This window comes from Orcinus orca, chromosome 5 (assembly GCF_937001465.1).
Source record: "Orcinus orca chromosome 5, mOrcOrc1.1, whole genome shotgun sequence".
Classification (NCBI taxonomy): domain Eukaryota; kingdom Metazoa; phylum Chordata; class Mammalia; order Artiodactyla; family Delphinidae; genus Orcinus; species Orcinus orca.
In genome coordinates, this window is record NC_064563.1 from 25,599,703 (window position 1) to 25,617,884 (window position 18,182).

The 18,182-nt window shown below is 40.2% G+C and overlaps 1 protein-coding gene across 10 annotated transcripts in view; it reads left to right on the forward strand.

Moving 5' to 3' along the window:
- Positions 1 to 18,182, forward strand: part of SLC9A9 (solute carrier family 9 member A9) — a 656,685-nt gene that overhangs the window by 145,623 nt on the left and 492,880 nt on the right. For all 10 annotated transcript variants that reach the window (XR_007477387.1, XR_007477389.1, XR_007477388.1 and 7 more), the window contains 2 exons: positions 14,890 to 14,967; positions 17,326 to 17,402. Coding sequence is in view for 7 of the 10 variants with exons in the window: in XM_049709812.1 (XP_049565769.1) it covers positions 14,890 to 14,967; positions 17,326 to 17,402 (155 nt within the window). In the remaining 3 variants the exon portion in view is untranslated. The remainder of the gene's footprint in view (positions 1 to 14,889; positions 14,968 to 17,325; positions 17,403 to 18,182) is intronic.

Below are 18,182 nucleotides of genomic sequence, written 5' to 3' on the forward strand. Positions count from 1 at the left end.
AATCTTACTATATTCTGAGTCTCAAAAGCACCAGTACGTACACGGGCTCTTGGCCTGAGGTAGGGATGCTCTTAGGGGCTGTTAGCTTTGTGAGAACATTCAGTCCCACCCTAAGTGATCCCACACTGCCATACTTCAGTACCTAGTTCTGTCGTCTCAAAGCTCCAGCGGGTGTTCTCCTACTGTATCTTAGCTGAGTTGTAAATTAAGATTTATATCGATGATGTTGGATTAATGTCTGTCTCCTCACCAGACTCTAGGCCCCAGGAAAGGAGGAGGGACCAGGTCTGTCTGTGGTCACACTGTATTCCCAGCTGACAGCACATGTCTGCTGGTGCCTGGCACATGGTTGATACTCTGTGGACCCTGGCAAGTGAGTGGGTGATATAATGAAGTATTCTTCTCTGCTTTTCAGTTGCAACTTCTCACTGCTACTGTCCTGTCTTAGTTGTCAGCCATTTTATACCCAAGGATTTATCACAGATTTCTCCTCAGAGTGAAGTACCAGGGCTTTGTGATGGCTTTTTGCTACTCAGAGGGTTGAATTGCTGGCAGTCTCATCTCCAAATAATTAAGTAAGGATAGAGGGAGAGGGAGAAAAGGAGGCTGGGTACAGGAGAGACAAACAGAGGGAGAGAGAAGGAGGGAGGGAGAAAGAGAGATTTCTCATAAGGCTTATAGTCTCAGTAGATAAAACTTAACATGGATCTTTCAATTTCTTTCCTCTTTGCTCTATTCCTTCTAAAACAGTAAACTGTGGCGAGAGTGCACATTTATCATTGCTGGGCTCCAGTGAGTAGTTATATAAGGTTCCATCCAACTGCATTTCCTGGTTCTTCCCAAAGGTCATTAAGAAGCTCCTCATTGGTAGCTTATACAGCCTGAAGGTAGGATAGGCATCAGTGGCACAGGAAGGGTGGGGACCATCAAGAGAGGTGAGAACCTTAAGGAAGCTGTGCATCTAACTGGCTTGTCTCCTGATGCCATGTGAGCCCGTCCTGTGTTAGGAGTCTCCCAGCTGCTTCTCTCAGATCCATTTTTAATTATAAGGCTAACTAGACATGGTCTGATTTACAGAGTTCTGCCTCAGGTGGAGGTGTTTGAATCGAGAATGTCTACAAATTCAGGTTCTCTTCACTGCTTCTTTTTTATTTTGTTTTGTTTTGGTTGTTTGGCCATGCCGCACGGCATGCAGGATATTAGTTCCCCAACCAGGGGTAGAACCCATGCCCCCTGCAGTGGGAGCACAGAGTCCTAACCACTGGACCACCAGGGAAGTCCCCCCTTCACCATTCTTTCTGACTATTGGGTTCCTAGAGGACTCAGAGGTGGAGTTTAGTGGGATGGTTAAGTGCCCTTGAGATCAACACCTTATGAATGGAAGAGGAAGAAAGCCTGAGAGGGCCAAGGGAGAAGTTAAGCTGTGATGCAGGCCCAACAATTTTGTCTAACTCCCTGGGAAGCTCTGGAGTTAGACTGGCTCTTCAGAGTTATCCGCAGTTGAACTGAGATGGCCTGGACTCTAAAATACCAAATCATTTTGTCTTTGGATGTGGGCTACTCTGGGAAGGGCGTGACTCTGTGTGAGCTGGCTCTTTTCAGTCTTGGCAATCTCTGAAGAGGCTGACAGTATTCTAAGCAGCAGAGGTGACAAAGCCTTCAATGAAGGAAAATCCCCGTGTCTAACACATTGACCCTTGTAGGGGAGAAAAATCTTTCTTTCTGCCTGTCTAGATTTTTGACTAGGGCCCTTGTAACAGAAGACAGATTAACAAGAGAAAGACAAACAGAAGTTTATTAACGTATTTATTTCATGTATACCTGGGAGAAATCTAGGGAATGAGTAACCCAAAGAGATGGCTTAGAATTCAGGCTTCAGTACCATCTTTAGCTAAAATAACGAAGTGTGTAGGGGAGGCAAGTTTTAGGAGGGTGACCAGGACATGTATGGTAAAGAGGGTAAGGTTATTATGCAGACTTAAGTCTGTGCCTTTTTTATTGATAAGTTTCATATGATTTAGAGGCATCCTTCTCTTCCTAGAAGGAAACACCCTTACAAACAGACGTTTCCTAATGTAAGTTTCCCTTACAAAAGGGTAACTTCTAGTCTGTTTTCAGAGCTTCTCCTGTGTCTGCTGTTTCTCAAAATAATCAGATCAAAATAATTCTAAGGCCAAAAAGGCATATTTTGGGGGATATAATATATTCTGGTCTCCTATACCTTCAATAGTCTGAGAAGCTTTATATAGGTTATGTGTGCAAGTAGAGTACCCAAATGATGAGTTCAAACATAGTTGAAGTAAAATAATGCAGTGGAGTACTGAGAGTCTGTGCTCTGAGAGCTGATTATTTATTAAATATCCAGGAATCTGCAAGCCAGTTGATCAAACATTGGCAACTTGAAATGGGCCGTGGTAGGAGTATTTAGACTACAGAAATTGTCAACTGCTGCAAATTGGGGCTTGTAGGCTTTTTTTACTCCAGAGAGATGATTTACTAGCATACCACTGAATATATGCCTATACCATTGCATTTTTAGGAGAACTGAAAAGATCCACACACCACATGTTTCATCTCACAAAAAAGTTCTTTCTCACATGGTGATTGTCTTAAAATTTCACTATTAGAGCTTCATATCTTCAGCTTGAACTGACTACCTCTAAGGTGATATAGAGAAATGCGTAAGGTTTATGTCTTTGTCCTTTTGGGCAGCTATAACAAAAATACCATAGCCTGGATGACTTAAACAACAAATATTTATTTCTCACAGTTTTAGAAGGTGGAAAGCCCAAGATCAGGTCACCAGCATATTTGGTATCTGGTCAGAGCTAGCCTTCTGATTCATAGATGGCTATCTTCCTGCTGTGTGTCCTTATGTGATAGAAAGAATGAGAGAGCTCTCTCAGTTTTCTTTTATAAGGACATTAATCCCATGTATGAGGGCTCTACCCTCACAATATGAGGGCTCTACGCTCACAACCTAATCACCTCCCAAAGGCACCACCTCCTAATACCAACAACTTAGGGGTTGGATTGCAACATAATTTTGAAGAGATGCAAATATTCAGTCCATTGCAGTTTTGCAGTTACACCTAGGGCTGAATTCTACCTCTGCCACTTTCAGCATTGAGACTTGGAGAAGTTAACTTCTCATATTTTTCTTTATCTATAAAACAGGGATCAGTGATACCCACTTTAGGTTTACAAAATAAAGGAGAAAAAGTTATTTAGTGTTAGGTGTGCTGTAAATGTTACTCTGCTTCCTTAACATCGGCTCTTGGCAAGCATGGCTTTCCTCCTTGGGACAAAGTTTGAAGTAGGCATGTTGAAGGAAGTTTGGTGTTGTTTTTTTAATGCATCATTTTTAAGGTGAATGCACTGTTTGAAAAATACATCATTTTAATTTTAAATCAAGATGTATGGTATCATTTTCTGCTGACTTCAGCACCTCCCCCCTACCCCACTTCCCCCAAATCCCTTCAAGCATGCCTGCTATGACTGTAGTCCTTGCTGACTCAGCCCTTTCCTGTCCAGCTTCCCCAGGCCAGTTGCTCTGTGGTGAGGTCTTGTGACGGGGAAGCTGCAAGCACACTTCAAAACTAAGGACCAAAAAGATAATGCAAACTCAGAAAAATTGTAAGGCAAAAAAGAAACTCTGTGGGACTGTGATGCTCCTGTATATTCCGAGGGTTGGAAAACACAGTTTCTTTGGCTTATAATATAAAAATTGGCCAAGATTAAGATCAATTCCAGATTAGGGGGGAAATCATTCTTGAGGCACAGGTTTTCAGTTCTGTTGGATGTCTTTCCTTTTGCAACCCTCCCCTGGGTACTGAGGAATGAATACTCTTGGTGAGATGGGGGACCAGGCCCTTCTCACACACACCTATTATTTTCTCTTCCCCTGCTGATCTGTAGCCAGGGAGTCCCCCTGTTGTGTTAATACCACAGCTAGTGGAGGTAAAGGGGGGTAGGCAACCCACACAGCAAAGGGCACCAGCAGCCAATCCAAGCTATATGTAGGGAGTTAAAAGGTCAGGAGTCTGGGTGTCTAGGGTCGGGAGTAGGAGACCATATCATTTGATTTTCAAACTGGAACTCTTGAGAGCTAAGTGAGGCATGATAAATAATTAGGCCAGGACAACAGGTATTACCTGGGACTGTTCTGGTCAAACCAGAAGGTATGGTTACCTTAGTAAAGGGTCACAAAGGTAACAGAGGTAAGTTCATATGTCAAGAATCTTATGCAGAAACATAGGAGACTGTCTGCCCATCGGTGTCTAGGTGCTGTGGCAATGATCTGGAAAATGTGGGTGGTCTTTATGTATTTGAAGCTCATGAGGACACATCCAATAGTGGAGTGGATAACCTGAACCCATAGGTGGATGGCAGATGGACTACTTTAGTTAAGAAGGTGGTCCCTGGCGTCATATTACTTGGTTCAAATGCTGCTTACCAGCTGTGTGATGCTGGATGAGATGATTAGTTTTCCTATGCTTCAAGTTCCCCATTTGTAAAATGGGATATTCCTAACTATCAATACTTTGTAGGGTCATTGTGAGTTGCAAATGAGAACATACATGTAAAGCACTTAGAATAGTGCCCGGTTCATAGTAAGTGTTCAAGGTATATTAACTGTTAGTTTTGTTATCTTTATTGTTATCAACAAAGCAATGGACTCACAATCAGAAGCTAAGGTTTGAGTCCAAGTCTTACTACTTACAAGGTGTGACTTTGTGAAAGCCACGTATCTCTCTGAGCCTTGGTTCCACCTCTGTAAACATGGGGTGTTCACAGTACTACAAGGAAATGTGGTCTAAGTGTCTGGCCAGGACAAAACTCAAAAGGTTGTTTTAAAGAAAAAATGAGAGTCTATGTATGAAGGCACTTTTAAAACTGTAACAGCCTTATGGAAATGTCAGGGTTTTTTAAAATTATTACTTATTATTGTAATTAATTGACAAGTGGCAACTGTAGTAGTCTATAAGTAAGGAAGACAGACCCTGAGCTTCAGCCCTGCCTGAATTATAATGACTGTGCATTCCCTTTTCCATGGTAGTTATTTCCATTTTAGTCTCACCATTATTCCAAGAGGTGATCAGATATCGCCCCTGTGTTTCAGAAACTGAGGCTCTGAAAGCTTATGTGACTTGGTCAAGATTAATCTGTGACCCAAATGGTCTTAGGACCAAGTCTTCTGACTTTGGGTTCAGTGTTGTTTCCACACCTCCGTGTTGCCAAACTAAATATTTAGAATTATATGAATGTTTTGTTCTCAATTCTCCACTTCAGTTTGCCTGGGTTTATAAACATTACCTACCTCCAATGAAATACCAGTGCTTATATCTGTCATTTTTGCATGTATAATGTTCACAATAGTGTATTTCTAGAATTTTAATTACTTGAAAAGTCATCATAGTTTTGTGAGAAATCTCACAATTTCTCAATGATAATTTATAATTATTATTACAAATAAAATATATTTACATATATATTTTACATATTTTTCTATGTGATTTAAATCAGATGGTCTCTCAAACTTTGCAACTTGCTTTATTTATTTATTATTATACCCTTACCTTTCCTCAGGCTTTTAAAAGTTTAGGGTAAACAGCCAATTATAAAACTTCAGGAGAAAATATATTTATGACATCAAGATAAGAGAAGATTTTTTTAAAGAAGTTACCAAAAGCTGAATCAAAGTAAAAATGGAATAAGTTTTACTACATTAAAATGAAAAACTTTTGCATGAAAAGACACCACTGACAAAGTTAAAAAACAATGTTAAAAAGTTTAAGGGGGTGAGAGAATAGAAGAATGTATTTGAAGTGTAAATAACCAAAACAGAATAGTAATCAGGTTGTGTGAAGAACTAATAAACAAGAAAAAGTCATACTGGGTAAAAGGTATGATCCAAAAAATCACTAAAGTGATGTCACAAAAGACCAATAAACAAGGAAAATATGCTTATTTCATTAGTAATGGGAAATGCAAAGAAAACAGTAATGTGGTAGCAGCTCATATATATCTTACTGGTAAAAATTAGAAATCTGTCAATACTAAGTGTTGGTTAGAAGGTAGAGAAATACTCCTATACTTTCCCGTGGAGTGTAAATGGTGTAACCACTTTAAAGTTACTTCAACCTACTACGGTTGAAGATTCGTATACCTTATCATCCAGCAGTTCTACTGCTATGTATTTTCCTCTTTTAGAGAAATTTACACATGTATGCAAAGGCTTAAGTACAAGAATATCTATTGCATTATTTTTAGTCATAGTGAAAATAGGAAAATACCTAATTGCCCTAATTCTCTTATCAGAGAAGGGAAAAAACAATCGTGATATATTCATCCAACAGAAGGCTATACAGCAGTTTAAGCGAATAGACAAGATCCACATGTATTAATGTAGATAAATTGTAAGAACGCTTCTGAATGTATAAAGCAGGATACAAAAGGCTAGTTATGGCTAAATTTCTGTAAAATTTAAAAATACACAAATAATACTAATTATTTCTATGGATACATGTATATGAAGTATAAGAATACAGTCATGGAAAGAAAACACTTTCTAACTTCAGGGTATTGGTCACTTCTGGGGAAGGGTCTTCAACTCTGACACATCATTTAAAACTTGTTTGAAGCAAAATTAAGAATATAAATATAGTAAAAAGAGAAACAGCTCTGGTTTAGGATTTCAAAGTTCAGTGGTGCCTCTGAGTGATACTGTGATTTTCCACATGTCCCTTGAACTTTCTGGGGGACAACATTAGGTCAGGGTTTCAAACATTTTTTAGCAGAGGAACACTTCATTCAAAGAAAATCTGAAAATCCTTCACAATGTGTGAAACAGGTGAAATCAAAACTGCTCAGGCAGAACCTGGAGAGCAGAGCCAGGGTGGATGCAGCGCAGTTGTCTCCACTTCCCATCACCACCACTCCCTCCGTGGAGCCCAGGGATTGGCAGAAATCAGTTTGCAGACCCTTAAGTTGGGTGACGTCTAAGGCAGCTTCTCCTTCTGACAGCCTGTGTATCTGTGGCACTCTGTATTTCTTAAACAACAGCCTACAGGAGGTAAAGCCTATTTCTCTGATGAGTCCCTGCCACATATAAGAGCTCTGTAGGAAACCATCTGGAAAAATGGAAGAATGCTTTTCACTGTGAATAACTATCTCCTAACCTGGCCGTTCCACAGATTTGAATGTCAAGAGCAGGATTTCTCCCCATGTTTAAAAAACAGTAATTCATTATCTTTTTGCTGCTTGTATGGCTTCCTTACCTGCCTAAACTTATATCCTTACCATTCTTTGTCCTGATCTTACTTACTCTAAGTAAATATTGTTGAATGAATGGATGTCTCCTGGGTTTGGTCCTTTCTTTCCATTCTGTCACAGTCACCTTCATTCACATTGTCCTTACCTTGTGCTCATTTTGGTTCTTGACAATGGTTTCCCTTCATCCAGGCTAAACTTGAGGCCCCTTCAAACTAATCTACATGAGACACCTTTTTTTTTAAATGACTTTAATTTATTTTTTAAGTAAGTAATACATTCATGTGGCTTAATGTTCAAAGGGTACAAAAAAGGTAGGTTGGAATCTTGAAGACATTATTCAATATCATTTCTTTTGCCCATCTGATTTTTAACTTGATAGTATTTATTAAAAAAAAGACTTTTTGTTGTTGCAGTATAGTTGCCCATCTGATTTTATAGCTAGTTGAGACATAGATACAGGAATGAGAAAGACAGAGAGCAAAAGCTAGGTAAAATAATGAGTCTCAGTCTGTAAGCTGGCTTGCTCGTCTTTCACCCCAGAATTAGAAAGACTGACCCACCCAGCCACGGACCCAGCTGGACAGCATGAGCCTTCCCTAGGTCTGGGAGGAGCCGGGGGCATCCACTTTGAGCAAGCAGGCCGGTTCCAACACAGAGAGAGAGGGAGCTGAGATGCACACACTCAGTTCGTTTACTCCAGCTTACCAATTAGACTAGTCACTCTCTGTTTCCTAGGGAGAGTGAGTGAAAGGTGGGACCAGGGCCAGGAGTGTTAAATCCTGTACAGCGCTCCCCAACTGGTGTGCTGATGGGATACAGGTGTGTCATGAGATATCAGTCCCTTCATCCTCAGGCTGAGGATGGTCAGAGTCCTAGTCTCATCTTTTCATCCCTGAGTAGTCTCATCAGGACCCTAATTTCCCCACAGTTTACCCCATTGACCCAATATACTCATTTTGTGTGTGTCATGATGGCAAAAATGCTGGGATGCCCTGCTCTAAGCAGCAGTCCTCTCTGTATCCATAGATATGAAGCCAGGGCAAAGAAAGTCATCCCTGACTAAGTACATACAGAAAACCCCTTCTCCCAACCCCCGTACTTCCTGCCACCAAGTTCTCCTCCCTGGCCTCCCCAGAAGCAACTGATTGTGTATATATATATATAACACTTATATATATAATATGCAATAGACGATAGTATATATATGCATATATACACACACATATTTATAATATGCAGGTAAATATTCTACACGTCCTCCTTTTCCACACAAATCATGGAATAGGCCAAATGCTTTAACAAACTACCCCCAAATCTCTATGACTTAACACAATAAAGGTTTATTTCTTGCTTGTGTTCCAATCCAGTGTGACCTTTGGGCCATGAGGGGACCACTGTAGTCTTCTCCAGGGGCCATTAATCATTCCCACCTTCCTTTAATCTAGTGGTTCTGCCAGTCGCTAGTATTTGGGACCTCTGCCAGATGTTCTACAGGAGCTAACAAAGGCAGAAAGACAGAGAACATGGAAGATTTAGGGGATTTTTAGAGACCAGGGTTGGAAATTATTTATATTACTTCTATCCATATTCAATTGGCCAGACCTTTGTCATATGGCCCCACGTGACTACAAGGAAATGTGGTCTAAGTGTCTGGCCAGGACAAAAAGAAAATGGGGTGTGGTGAGGCAATAGCAGTGTTTGTTACACATGCCAGACAGACTGTTCTACACCTTGCTTTTTGAGCTTGACAGCAAATTTTAGAAAGCAACCATATCAGTTCATAGACAGTTTCCTCAGCCTTTCTAACAGTTGCATAGTATTCAGTTTTACAGATTATAGTTGACCCTTGAACAACACAAGTTTGAACTGCGTGGGTCCACTTATATGCAGATGTTTTTCAATAACAAGTACTGCAGTACCAGATGATCTATAGTTGGTTGAATCTGCGGATGCAGAACCGTGGATAAGCAGGAACTGCAGAAAGGGAAAAACCTCGTATACAGAGGGCCAACTGTGAGTTATACCCAGTCTTCGACTGCATGGAGGGTCAGCACCGCTAACCCCTACCTTGGTCAAGGGTCAGCTGAATATTGTGATTTATTTAACCAGTCCATTTTTCAATCATCCTCAATGCTTTCTTTCTTCCCATTTATTCATCTGCAATGAATACTCTTGCCCTCATGTCATTCTACACATGTGCAAGCATATCTGCAGGATAAATTCTCAGGTGAGGTGTTGCTGAATCAAATGGTATGGATTTCTGGGCTTTCCTGGTGGTGCAGTGGTTAAGAATCCACCTGCCAATGCAGGGGACACGGGTTCGAGCTCTGGTCCAGGAAGATCCCACATGCCGCGGAGCAACTAAGCCCATGTGCCACAACTGCAGAGCCTGCACTCTAGAGCCCGCGAGCCACAGCTATTGAAGCCCGCACGCCTAGAGCCCGTGCTCCGCAACAAGAGAAGCCACCGCAATGAGAAGCCTGCGCACCTCAACGAAGAGTAGCCCCCGCTCCCTGCAACTAGAGAAAGCCTGCGTGCAGCAACGAAGACCCAGCACAGCCAAAAATAAATAAATAAATAAATTTCAAAAACAAAACAAATGTTATGGATATTTGACATTTTGATACCATTTGCTAAATTACTCTACTAAAAGGTTATACAAATTTATACTCCCAATAGCCATTTTGTTGTTTAATCCTGCTGTGCAAAATATCTCTACTTTCTTCCGTGTTTGAATGAATATAGTTTCAGTTCATTACCGCTGGGTTAGAGAGGTAAATAGTCTGGGCAGTATGCATAGCCAGGCCTTAACCTCCTCCCACATCACTCAGGAGGTCTACATTTTCTACTTCTGTTCCCCAAGTGCGCCTTGTGCCTCCAATCCTTAACCCATTCCTTCAGCGATTTCTTCCATTTCAATTCAGGTATAGTGAGCCTTTCTTGAGAAACAATCAATGTCAGGTACCAAGTAGAACACTTTACACCTCTTATTACATCTAATCCTCAAAAGCAAGTCTAGGAAGTAGGCATTTGCATGCCCATATTACAAATGATGAAACTGAGCCTCAGAGAGATTAAGTGGACTAAGCTTATCTAATTAGTAGGCGGTATATTTTCATCAGATATTCTGAATTTGTTCTGCATTCTCCCCCTCTGGTGCTTTTCATACCAAAACTTAGGGCAGAGGAAAGGAAACACACACCCTTGAGTTGTCTCTATGTATATCCCAAAGCTGTCTCCCCCGAGCAAGCCAAGTTTTCTTTGAATTCTCATATTTACATTAACAATGCATACAGGTTTTGATTTTCGCTTTTAAATATATCTGCATTTTAAAAATATTTAAAATATTTCAAACTGCTTGCTATCAAGTATAACTGAAACTCCAGGAAGCTGCCAGTTTCCCTTGTGGCTTGGTGAACCCTGGCCCACTGCTTCCAGGGCAGACAAAGGAGCATGGTTCTGTATGTTGGTGTCCCATGGAGAGGCTCCTACCCAACCTTCAAAACCCAGCTCATACGCTGCTTCAATATCAAGCCTCCCTGCAGGGTTAGCAAGCCCAGAGTGGTGTCTCTGTTCTAGAGAACCATGAACTACAACGTAACCCTGTGCCTTGTACTGAAAGTACACAGCGTCTTTCTTTTGACTATAACCTTCATGGATTCAGTCCATCTATCATATATCTTCAAGAACTTTGCAACAGAGAAGAGGCTTGTTAGATTTCTAATGAACAAAGCATTGAAGATAAGTGAACGCATTATTGTGTTAACACTTTTCCAAAGGAATTGGGAATTGCGAAAATAATGAAAGCCTACTTCTGAGTCCCAACTTCTCTTAAACACTCCTAAGTCTTGCTTTAAGTAGTTATGTTAGCCTGGTTCTCCCTTGGAAATCACACATTTAGCTTGCCCATGTAGATATACTCAATTTCCAGCAATATCCCTGACACATTCATTGACACTGGGCACGCCATTCATTTCTTCTCCTGTCTCTGGAAAAAGGGGATAATTGCATTTGCCAGTTACCACTCAGGAATGCTGTCAGAGTTGATGAAACTATGTTTTTAAAAGGCCTCTTTGGGAGTAATATGCCACATAAATCACAGTCCCCTATTAAAGTGGTTCTTTTAGTGCTTATTTATTTAGTAGTTGCTAGAACACTGATATTTCTTCCTAGATAGTTCATATTGAGTTGCTGGAAGCCTTAATACTCGGGACCAAACAGAATTTTTTTTTTTAAATTTATTTTTGGGTGTGTTGGGTCTTGTTTCTATGCGAGGGCTTTCTCTAGTTGTGGCAAGCGGGGGCCACTCTTCATCGCGGTGCGTGGGCCTCTCAGTATCGCGGCCTCTCTTGTTGCGGAGCACAGGCTCCAGATGCGCAGGCTCAGTAGTTGTGGCTCACGTGCCTAGTTGCTCCGCGGCATGTGGGACCCTCCCAAACCAGGGCCCAAACCTGTGTGCCCTGCATTGGCAGGCAGATTCTCAACCACTGTGCCACCAGGGAAGCCCCAAACAGAATTTCCGTATCTATAACCTTCTGATGAGAATTAAACTTGGTACCTTTGCTTTCTGCTTTTGGAAGTTTTCAAGTTGATTATCTCTATCAACGTGTCCAGGCCATTCCTAGCCAAATACCGGTGCATGTTTGAGTTAATAGGTAAAACTACTGCATCCTTGTAGTAGTTGAACATATTGGTATTTTTCTGTCTCATATTATCTGGTATTTTAAGAATTGAATCTCAGTATTTAAAAATCTCACAGTTTTCATGAAGCATCCATAATTCTACCACCTGAGTCTCAGGTCAGTTGCTCCAAATTAGCCACTCCTTATATGGGACAGTAAACCATCTAAGAATTGAATGGTCTGAATTTTTTAATTCTAGTAGCTGTCTATAAATGTACAGTCCAACAGTTACTAGCCACAGAAAAAAAAATTTCAGTCCCTCAGTTCCAGTAGCTTGCAATTCAATTGCTCAGTAGATCATGTGACCCATGGCTCCTGTATTGGGCAGGACAGTAATAGAATATTTTCACATCACAGAAAGTCCTACTGGACAGTGCTGGTCTATAAAATTTGTATCTTAAGACTAATGTATTTAGCTGAAAGATTTTTAACTTTCTGCTCTTCCCTTTCACACCTGTCTTAGGTTTTTTCTCCCCTCATACTATAATGAAAAATTTTAATTGTTTGGGCCTTAAAAACAGTCTCACCTCCAAGGCCATGATTTGAACACAAAGTCTGAGGAAAATGACATGTGGAATCGCCATCTGGAGGTTGGTGCAGCGGCAGATCCAGCCATTTCTGAGAAATTGTCTGGGTTTGGAGTTACTCCCAGAACTCTGATTTAGCAGTTCCTAAGCTTATAGCAAGTCTGAAAGGAACACAAATCTGTTTTGTATATACAAATAAATCCTCGTACACTGCATGCCATTCTCAGCCTGCCAGTTTCATCTGGCTGCTCCAGAAAATATAATTCAATAACACATTAGTTAACCTGCATGCAGGGAATGGGGCATTCTGATTATTGAAATGTTCTGGTTGAGTGATTAACCTGATTTTTGCAGAAAAACTGCCGAGGCGAGGGATATTTCTGTCCAAGATGTTGTGCCACTGTAATTCTCTCTTCCAGATGATCACGGCTGCATTGCTTCTCTCCTCCAGGACTCAGAAATACATCTCTTTGCTAAAAACTTTCAAATATGCAGTTGATACACTCTCAAACAGGCCTCAAAAATAGATCAATAATGGTGTTTCAGATAATCTTAGAAAAAAGAGTAAACTTAGAAGGAAAAGTAATATCTTTGCCCAAATGTTACACAGTTGTAACACTCAAGAGTTCCTAACAATAGGGCAACTTCTTCAAATAGTATAACTTCAAAATATTAATTCAGATATTTCATTTTCTTTAGTAATAAATACTTAAAGGTGCTTATTAGATGTTAGGCAATGCTGCAAGGGCTTTGTAAGTATTAATTCATTTAATTTTTATAACCACCTTAAAATTAGGTACCAGATTATTGTATTCATTTTCAAGATGAAGAAACTGGCACAGAGAGTTGGGGATAGGCCAAGCTGATCTATCTGAATGCTCACTGGTACAAGAAGTTGTAGCATCAATGAGGGAATAACTAGGTTTATGAGAGGGTGCCCAGCTGAGTTAGGTGGCTCCTACTTCCCCCGCTTCCCCTTTCCAAATATTAGAAGAGTAGAGTTGAGGGGCCAGTATGCAGAAAAGCGAAGAGGGACTCTGGCAATGCTCAATTAGGCCCAAAGTAAAAAATGGGAGTTAAGAAAGGCTTTTCTTAATTTTTACTTAAGTAATTCTTACCTGTAATGTGTAAGGTTGTTAGGGATATATATAATTCATTCCATTTTAATAGATTTGTCTCTCAAAGGCAATTAATTTTTTTTCCAATTTAGCAAATATATATTGAGCAATGGGCTAGCACTGGGAGGGATGAAAGCAACACAGAATTGACTAAGGCATCATTGTGATCCTTGATGGCTTCCCAATTTAACTGGGAAAACAGTCAAACGGAAACCAATAATTGTGTAAAATATGTTATGAAACACATATGCTTCAAGGGAGGGTACAAAGTCCTGAAAGAGCATAGAAGAAAGAATAGTCAGTTTTGACTTGGGAAATCAAAGCATGTTTCAGAGAGGAGTAGCTTTTGAGATCCAGTTTCAGAGATGAGTAAGAATTCAGGCAAAAAGGGGGAGGAAATTAGAAAGTATAGTTGTGAAACCCATACATCTCAAAGATTTTGACGAGTGCTGTAATGGTAAGAAGGCTTAGTGGTGAAATAATGAATGGCAGTGAGTGTGTGTGTGTGTGTGTGTGTGTGAGAGAGAGAGAGAGAGAGAGAGAGAGAGATTGAGAGAGAGAGAGATTGAGAGAGAGGGAAAGTGTGGAAGAAGAGAATGAGCCTAAGGAAGGTTTTAAAGATTAAATGAGTTAACATTTTCAGACTACCCAGCAAATAGCAGATATTGGATTCAAGAATTTCTCCATCTCATTTCATTGCATTTCACACCAAGGAATTTTTTGCCAAGTTTATTTTAACATTTAAGTAAAAGCCAATAAACAAATACTAGAAAAATCCAGTTTCACTTTCAAATGTGTTTTTCCAGAGTCCAGAAAATATTTTGAACTTCAGAGTGGGATAAAGTGGGAAAAGTAAGACTAAATTTCTAAAAATGTTTTATTTGGGAAAACCTTAGATAAATCCTTGTCAGAGCTAAAATGTTGGAACACTACCAATCTCCTCAAGCAGAAAAAAATAAAATAGAATAAAAACATTGAAAATATGAGGAATGAATAACTAATCAAAGTAAAAGGAAAAGGTTTTCTTTGCCTAGAGAGGTTTCATTGAGGTTTTTTTGATGTTCTTATTAGCTGCAGAATAAAGTTTTACATTTAAAATATTTCTAGTTGTATTCAATTATGAATTTCTAAGTTTGCATTTTCTCTTATTTTCATCTTTGCTAATTTAATATCATGTTAATATGCCTCAGACAACCTTAGCAAGGGTGACTGTAACAATTTTTTTAAACTTATTTTTAGTAGCCCAAAGGAGCATCTTCTTAACTATACTTTTGTCTTTTCTGGCAGATGACATTTGATCCAGAAATCTTCTTCAATGTTTTACTGCCACCAATTATATTTCATGCCGGATATAGCCTAAAGAAGGTAAATATACAGTGATTGTTTTCTTCTTGTATCATTAAGTAGAGTATTTTGCCAGCACTAATGAAAACAATTATTTTATTTTATGGGTTTGCCTATTTGGTAAGAATATCATTATCTTAGATCATATGTGATACAGATTCAAATCTGACATGCTTAGAATTCTTCTAAATCCTGCTATGTCCAGTATACTAACCGATAGCCACGTGCCATTGAAATGTGACTAGTCTGAATGGTGTGCTTTTTCTTTTTTGTTTGTTTTTTTAACTTTTATTTATTTATTTATTTATTAATATTTGGGGCATTTTAATCAGTCGTTTTTCTACAGTTATCATAGAAATAGATTTTTTGTGGTTTTTGGCTATTTATTTATTTTTGGCTGTGTTGGGTCTTCATTGCTGTGCGCGGGCTTTCTCTAGTTGCGCAGAGCAGGGGCTACTCTTTATTGAGGTGCATGGGCTTCTCATTGCGGTGGCCTCTTGTTGTGGAGCATGGGCTCTAGGCACGCGGGCTTCAGTAGTTGTGGTGCTCGGACTCAGTAATTGTGGCACCCGGGCTTAGTTGCTCCATGGCATGTGGAATCTTCCCAGACCAGGGCTCGAACCCATGTCCCCTGCATTGGCAAGCTGATTCTTAACCTCTGCACCACCAGGGAAGCCCCTGAAGACGTGCTTTAAGTGTACAATATGCACTGGATTTTACAGACTCAGTATCAAAAAATAATGTAAATTATTTCAATAATGTTTTATATTGATTTCATACAGAAATGATAATGTTTGAATATATTGGATTAAATAGAACATTTTATTATCAACATTCATTTTACTTTTTTTTTGCGGTACGCGGGCCTCTCACTGCTGTGGCCTCTCCTGTTGCGGAGAGGCGCGCAGGCTCAGTGGCCATGGCTCACGAGCCCAGCCGCTCTGCGGCATGGGGGATCTTCCCAGACCGGGGCACGAACCCATGTCCCCTGCATTGGCAGGCGGACTCTCAACCACTGTGCCAACAGGGAAGCCCTCATTTTACTTTTTAAAAACTTATTTTAATGTGGCTACTAGAAAAATTTTAAATGACATATATGGTTTACATTATATTTCTACTGGGCAATATTATTCTAGATGATTATAACCAAAGAGTTTGCTGTTAATTACATTGGGTTTACCCATCACCCATTGGGTGAAAACTTAAGATTGTTTTGCTAATACTCAGCTGTTGATGCTGATAGAGACAAAGTCTGGTTTTGCAGTTTCTATGCACTTGCAAAACATTACTTAGGTGCAGCCTGAATGCTCACATTTCCTAAATTAGTAATTCACATAGAAGTTTAGGTGCTAGCATCCCAAGTGCTGCAGAGTGAGGTTCTGGCCTGAATGAGTTTTGAGATGCAGAGGTAGTGCAGTTGCTTTTCTGCTGCCCACCACCCACTCCAGAGATTCCTAGGGCTCTCCTCCTTTGGCCTATGGGCTCCAGCAGCCTTTGCTTTTTCAGCACAGACCTGATTTTCTTGTGTACTCCAGGCTCCCTCTTTCTGTCAGTTCTGGCTACTTAGATGCCACTTACAGAACTGGAAGGGAGTTTTCCCAAGCAAGCATTTGAAAAGATTTAGAAAGCTAGACTTATTCCAGTCATCCTTCCTCATCCCCAGCCCCAAGACTAGGTATCATTTTGTGTGATTCATTAGAATAAACTGTTGTAGGTGATTAAGGTTTTGTTTCACCACATTCAGAAGAACTGTTAAATCAGAGATCCAATAAAAGTCAAAAGACAACTTAAATTTTTTTTTTTTTTTTTTTTTTTTTGCGGTACGCGGGCCTCTCACTGTTGTGGCCTCTCCCGTTGCGGAGCACAGGCTCCGGACGCGCAGCCTCAGCGGCCATGGCTCACGGGCCCAGCTGCTCCGCGGCATATCGGACCGGGGCACGAACCCGTGTCCCCTGCATCGGCAGGCGGACTCTCATCTACTGCGCCACCAGGGAAGCCCAACTTAAATCTTTTAGAATAGTATATTTAAAGTGCTAAAGGGGTTTCAGTGACAACAAAACTTCTGAAAAACTCTGTCTTCCTTTAATCATCCCAGAATCCTGCATGGCCATTGCTCCAGTCCCTTCCCTCTCTCTCAGGTCCAGCCAGTTCTGGCAGTAGTTATTTTTTCCCCTATTTTTTGGAAACCTCTGTCCTTTTCTGTGTAAATCAGTTAAGCCTTATTTGTACAATAGGGCCAGGAACTGATGCTCCAAAAACAAAATTTGCCTAAACAGTGAGGGAAGGGTGGGGCAATTTATTGCATTTATTTTTATTTCCTGTTAACACTAAGAAGAAAAATGCTGACGTACTATATAAAATGTATCTTTTTCTCCCCAGAGACACTTTTTTCAGAACTTAGGATCTATTTTAACATATGCCTTCTTGGGAACTGCCATCTCCTGTATCGTCATAGGGTAAGTGACATTCGGAGCTCAAGTTCCAGAAGGCTGTAGGGCCGGTGCTCTCGAAATGTGGGAGGAATCTCACATTTCCTGGACTCACACTGACTGGGTGAATTGTCTATTTTTTTCAGTATATCACCTCTTTACATATTTTTCTGACTCAATTCCAAGGCTTGCATGTCTTCTGACAAACACAAGTCTTCAAATCAAAGCAAACTAGAATTAGACTGTTGGATTTTCTCTGTGAGTTTTGAACTTCTGACTTAGGGACTATGGATAATTTGGTTTGAGTTATATGAAGCACGTTGACTTTTTTGGCTTAAATAACGCAGATATGCACATTGCATTCGTTTTCCTTCTTCTTGGCAGAACCTTACCTATATATAGTTGATAGGAGTAAAATAGTAGCTATACATTAAGAGTTTTCTTTCTAAGGGAAAGTTTACAAGAGAGCAGTCTGAGACAGACATCTCTAAATATTAGCAGAGTTGTTTACTGCTGGGATACACTGTAGGACACAGTGTATTTTTTTTTTCTCATTATATTTTATTGGTTATGCTGCTAAGCCCCAAGTCTAACTATACAGACTCTGGCTTGCAGCTCATCATAAAACAAAATGTGGTACAAAATAGTGAAGCCACTCCAATTCACTCATAATCCTATCCAATACGTTAAATCTCCACTGCAGAAAACATGTACAGCTGCTATGACTACAAAGGCATGGATGTCTTAAATTGTCGATACAGCCAGTTCTACCCTGGAATTTTACTGCACACAGCTGTTATATCCCTA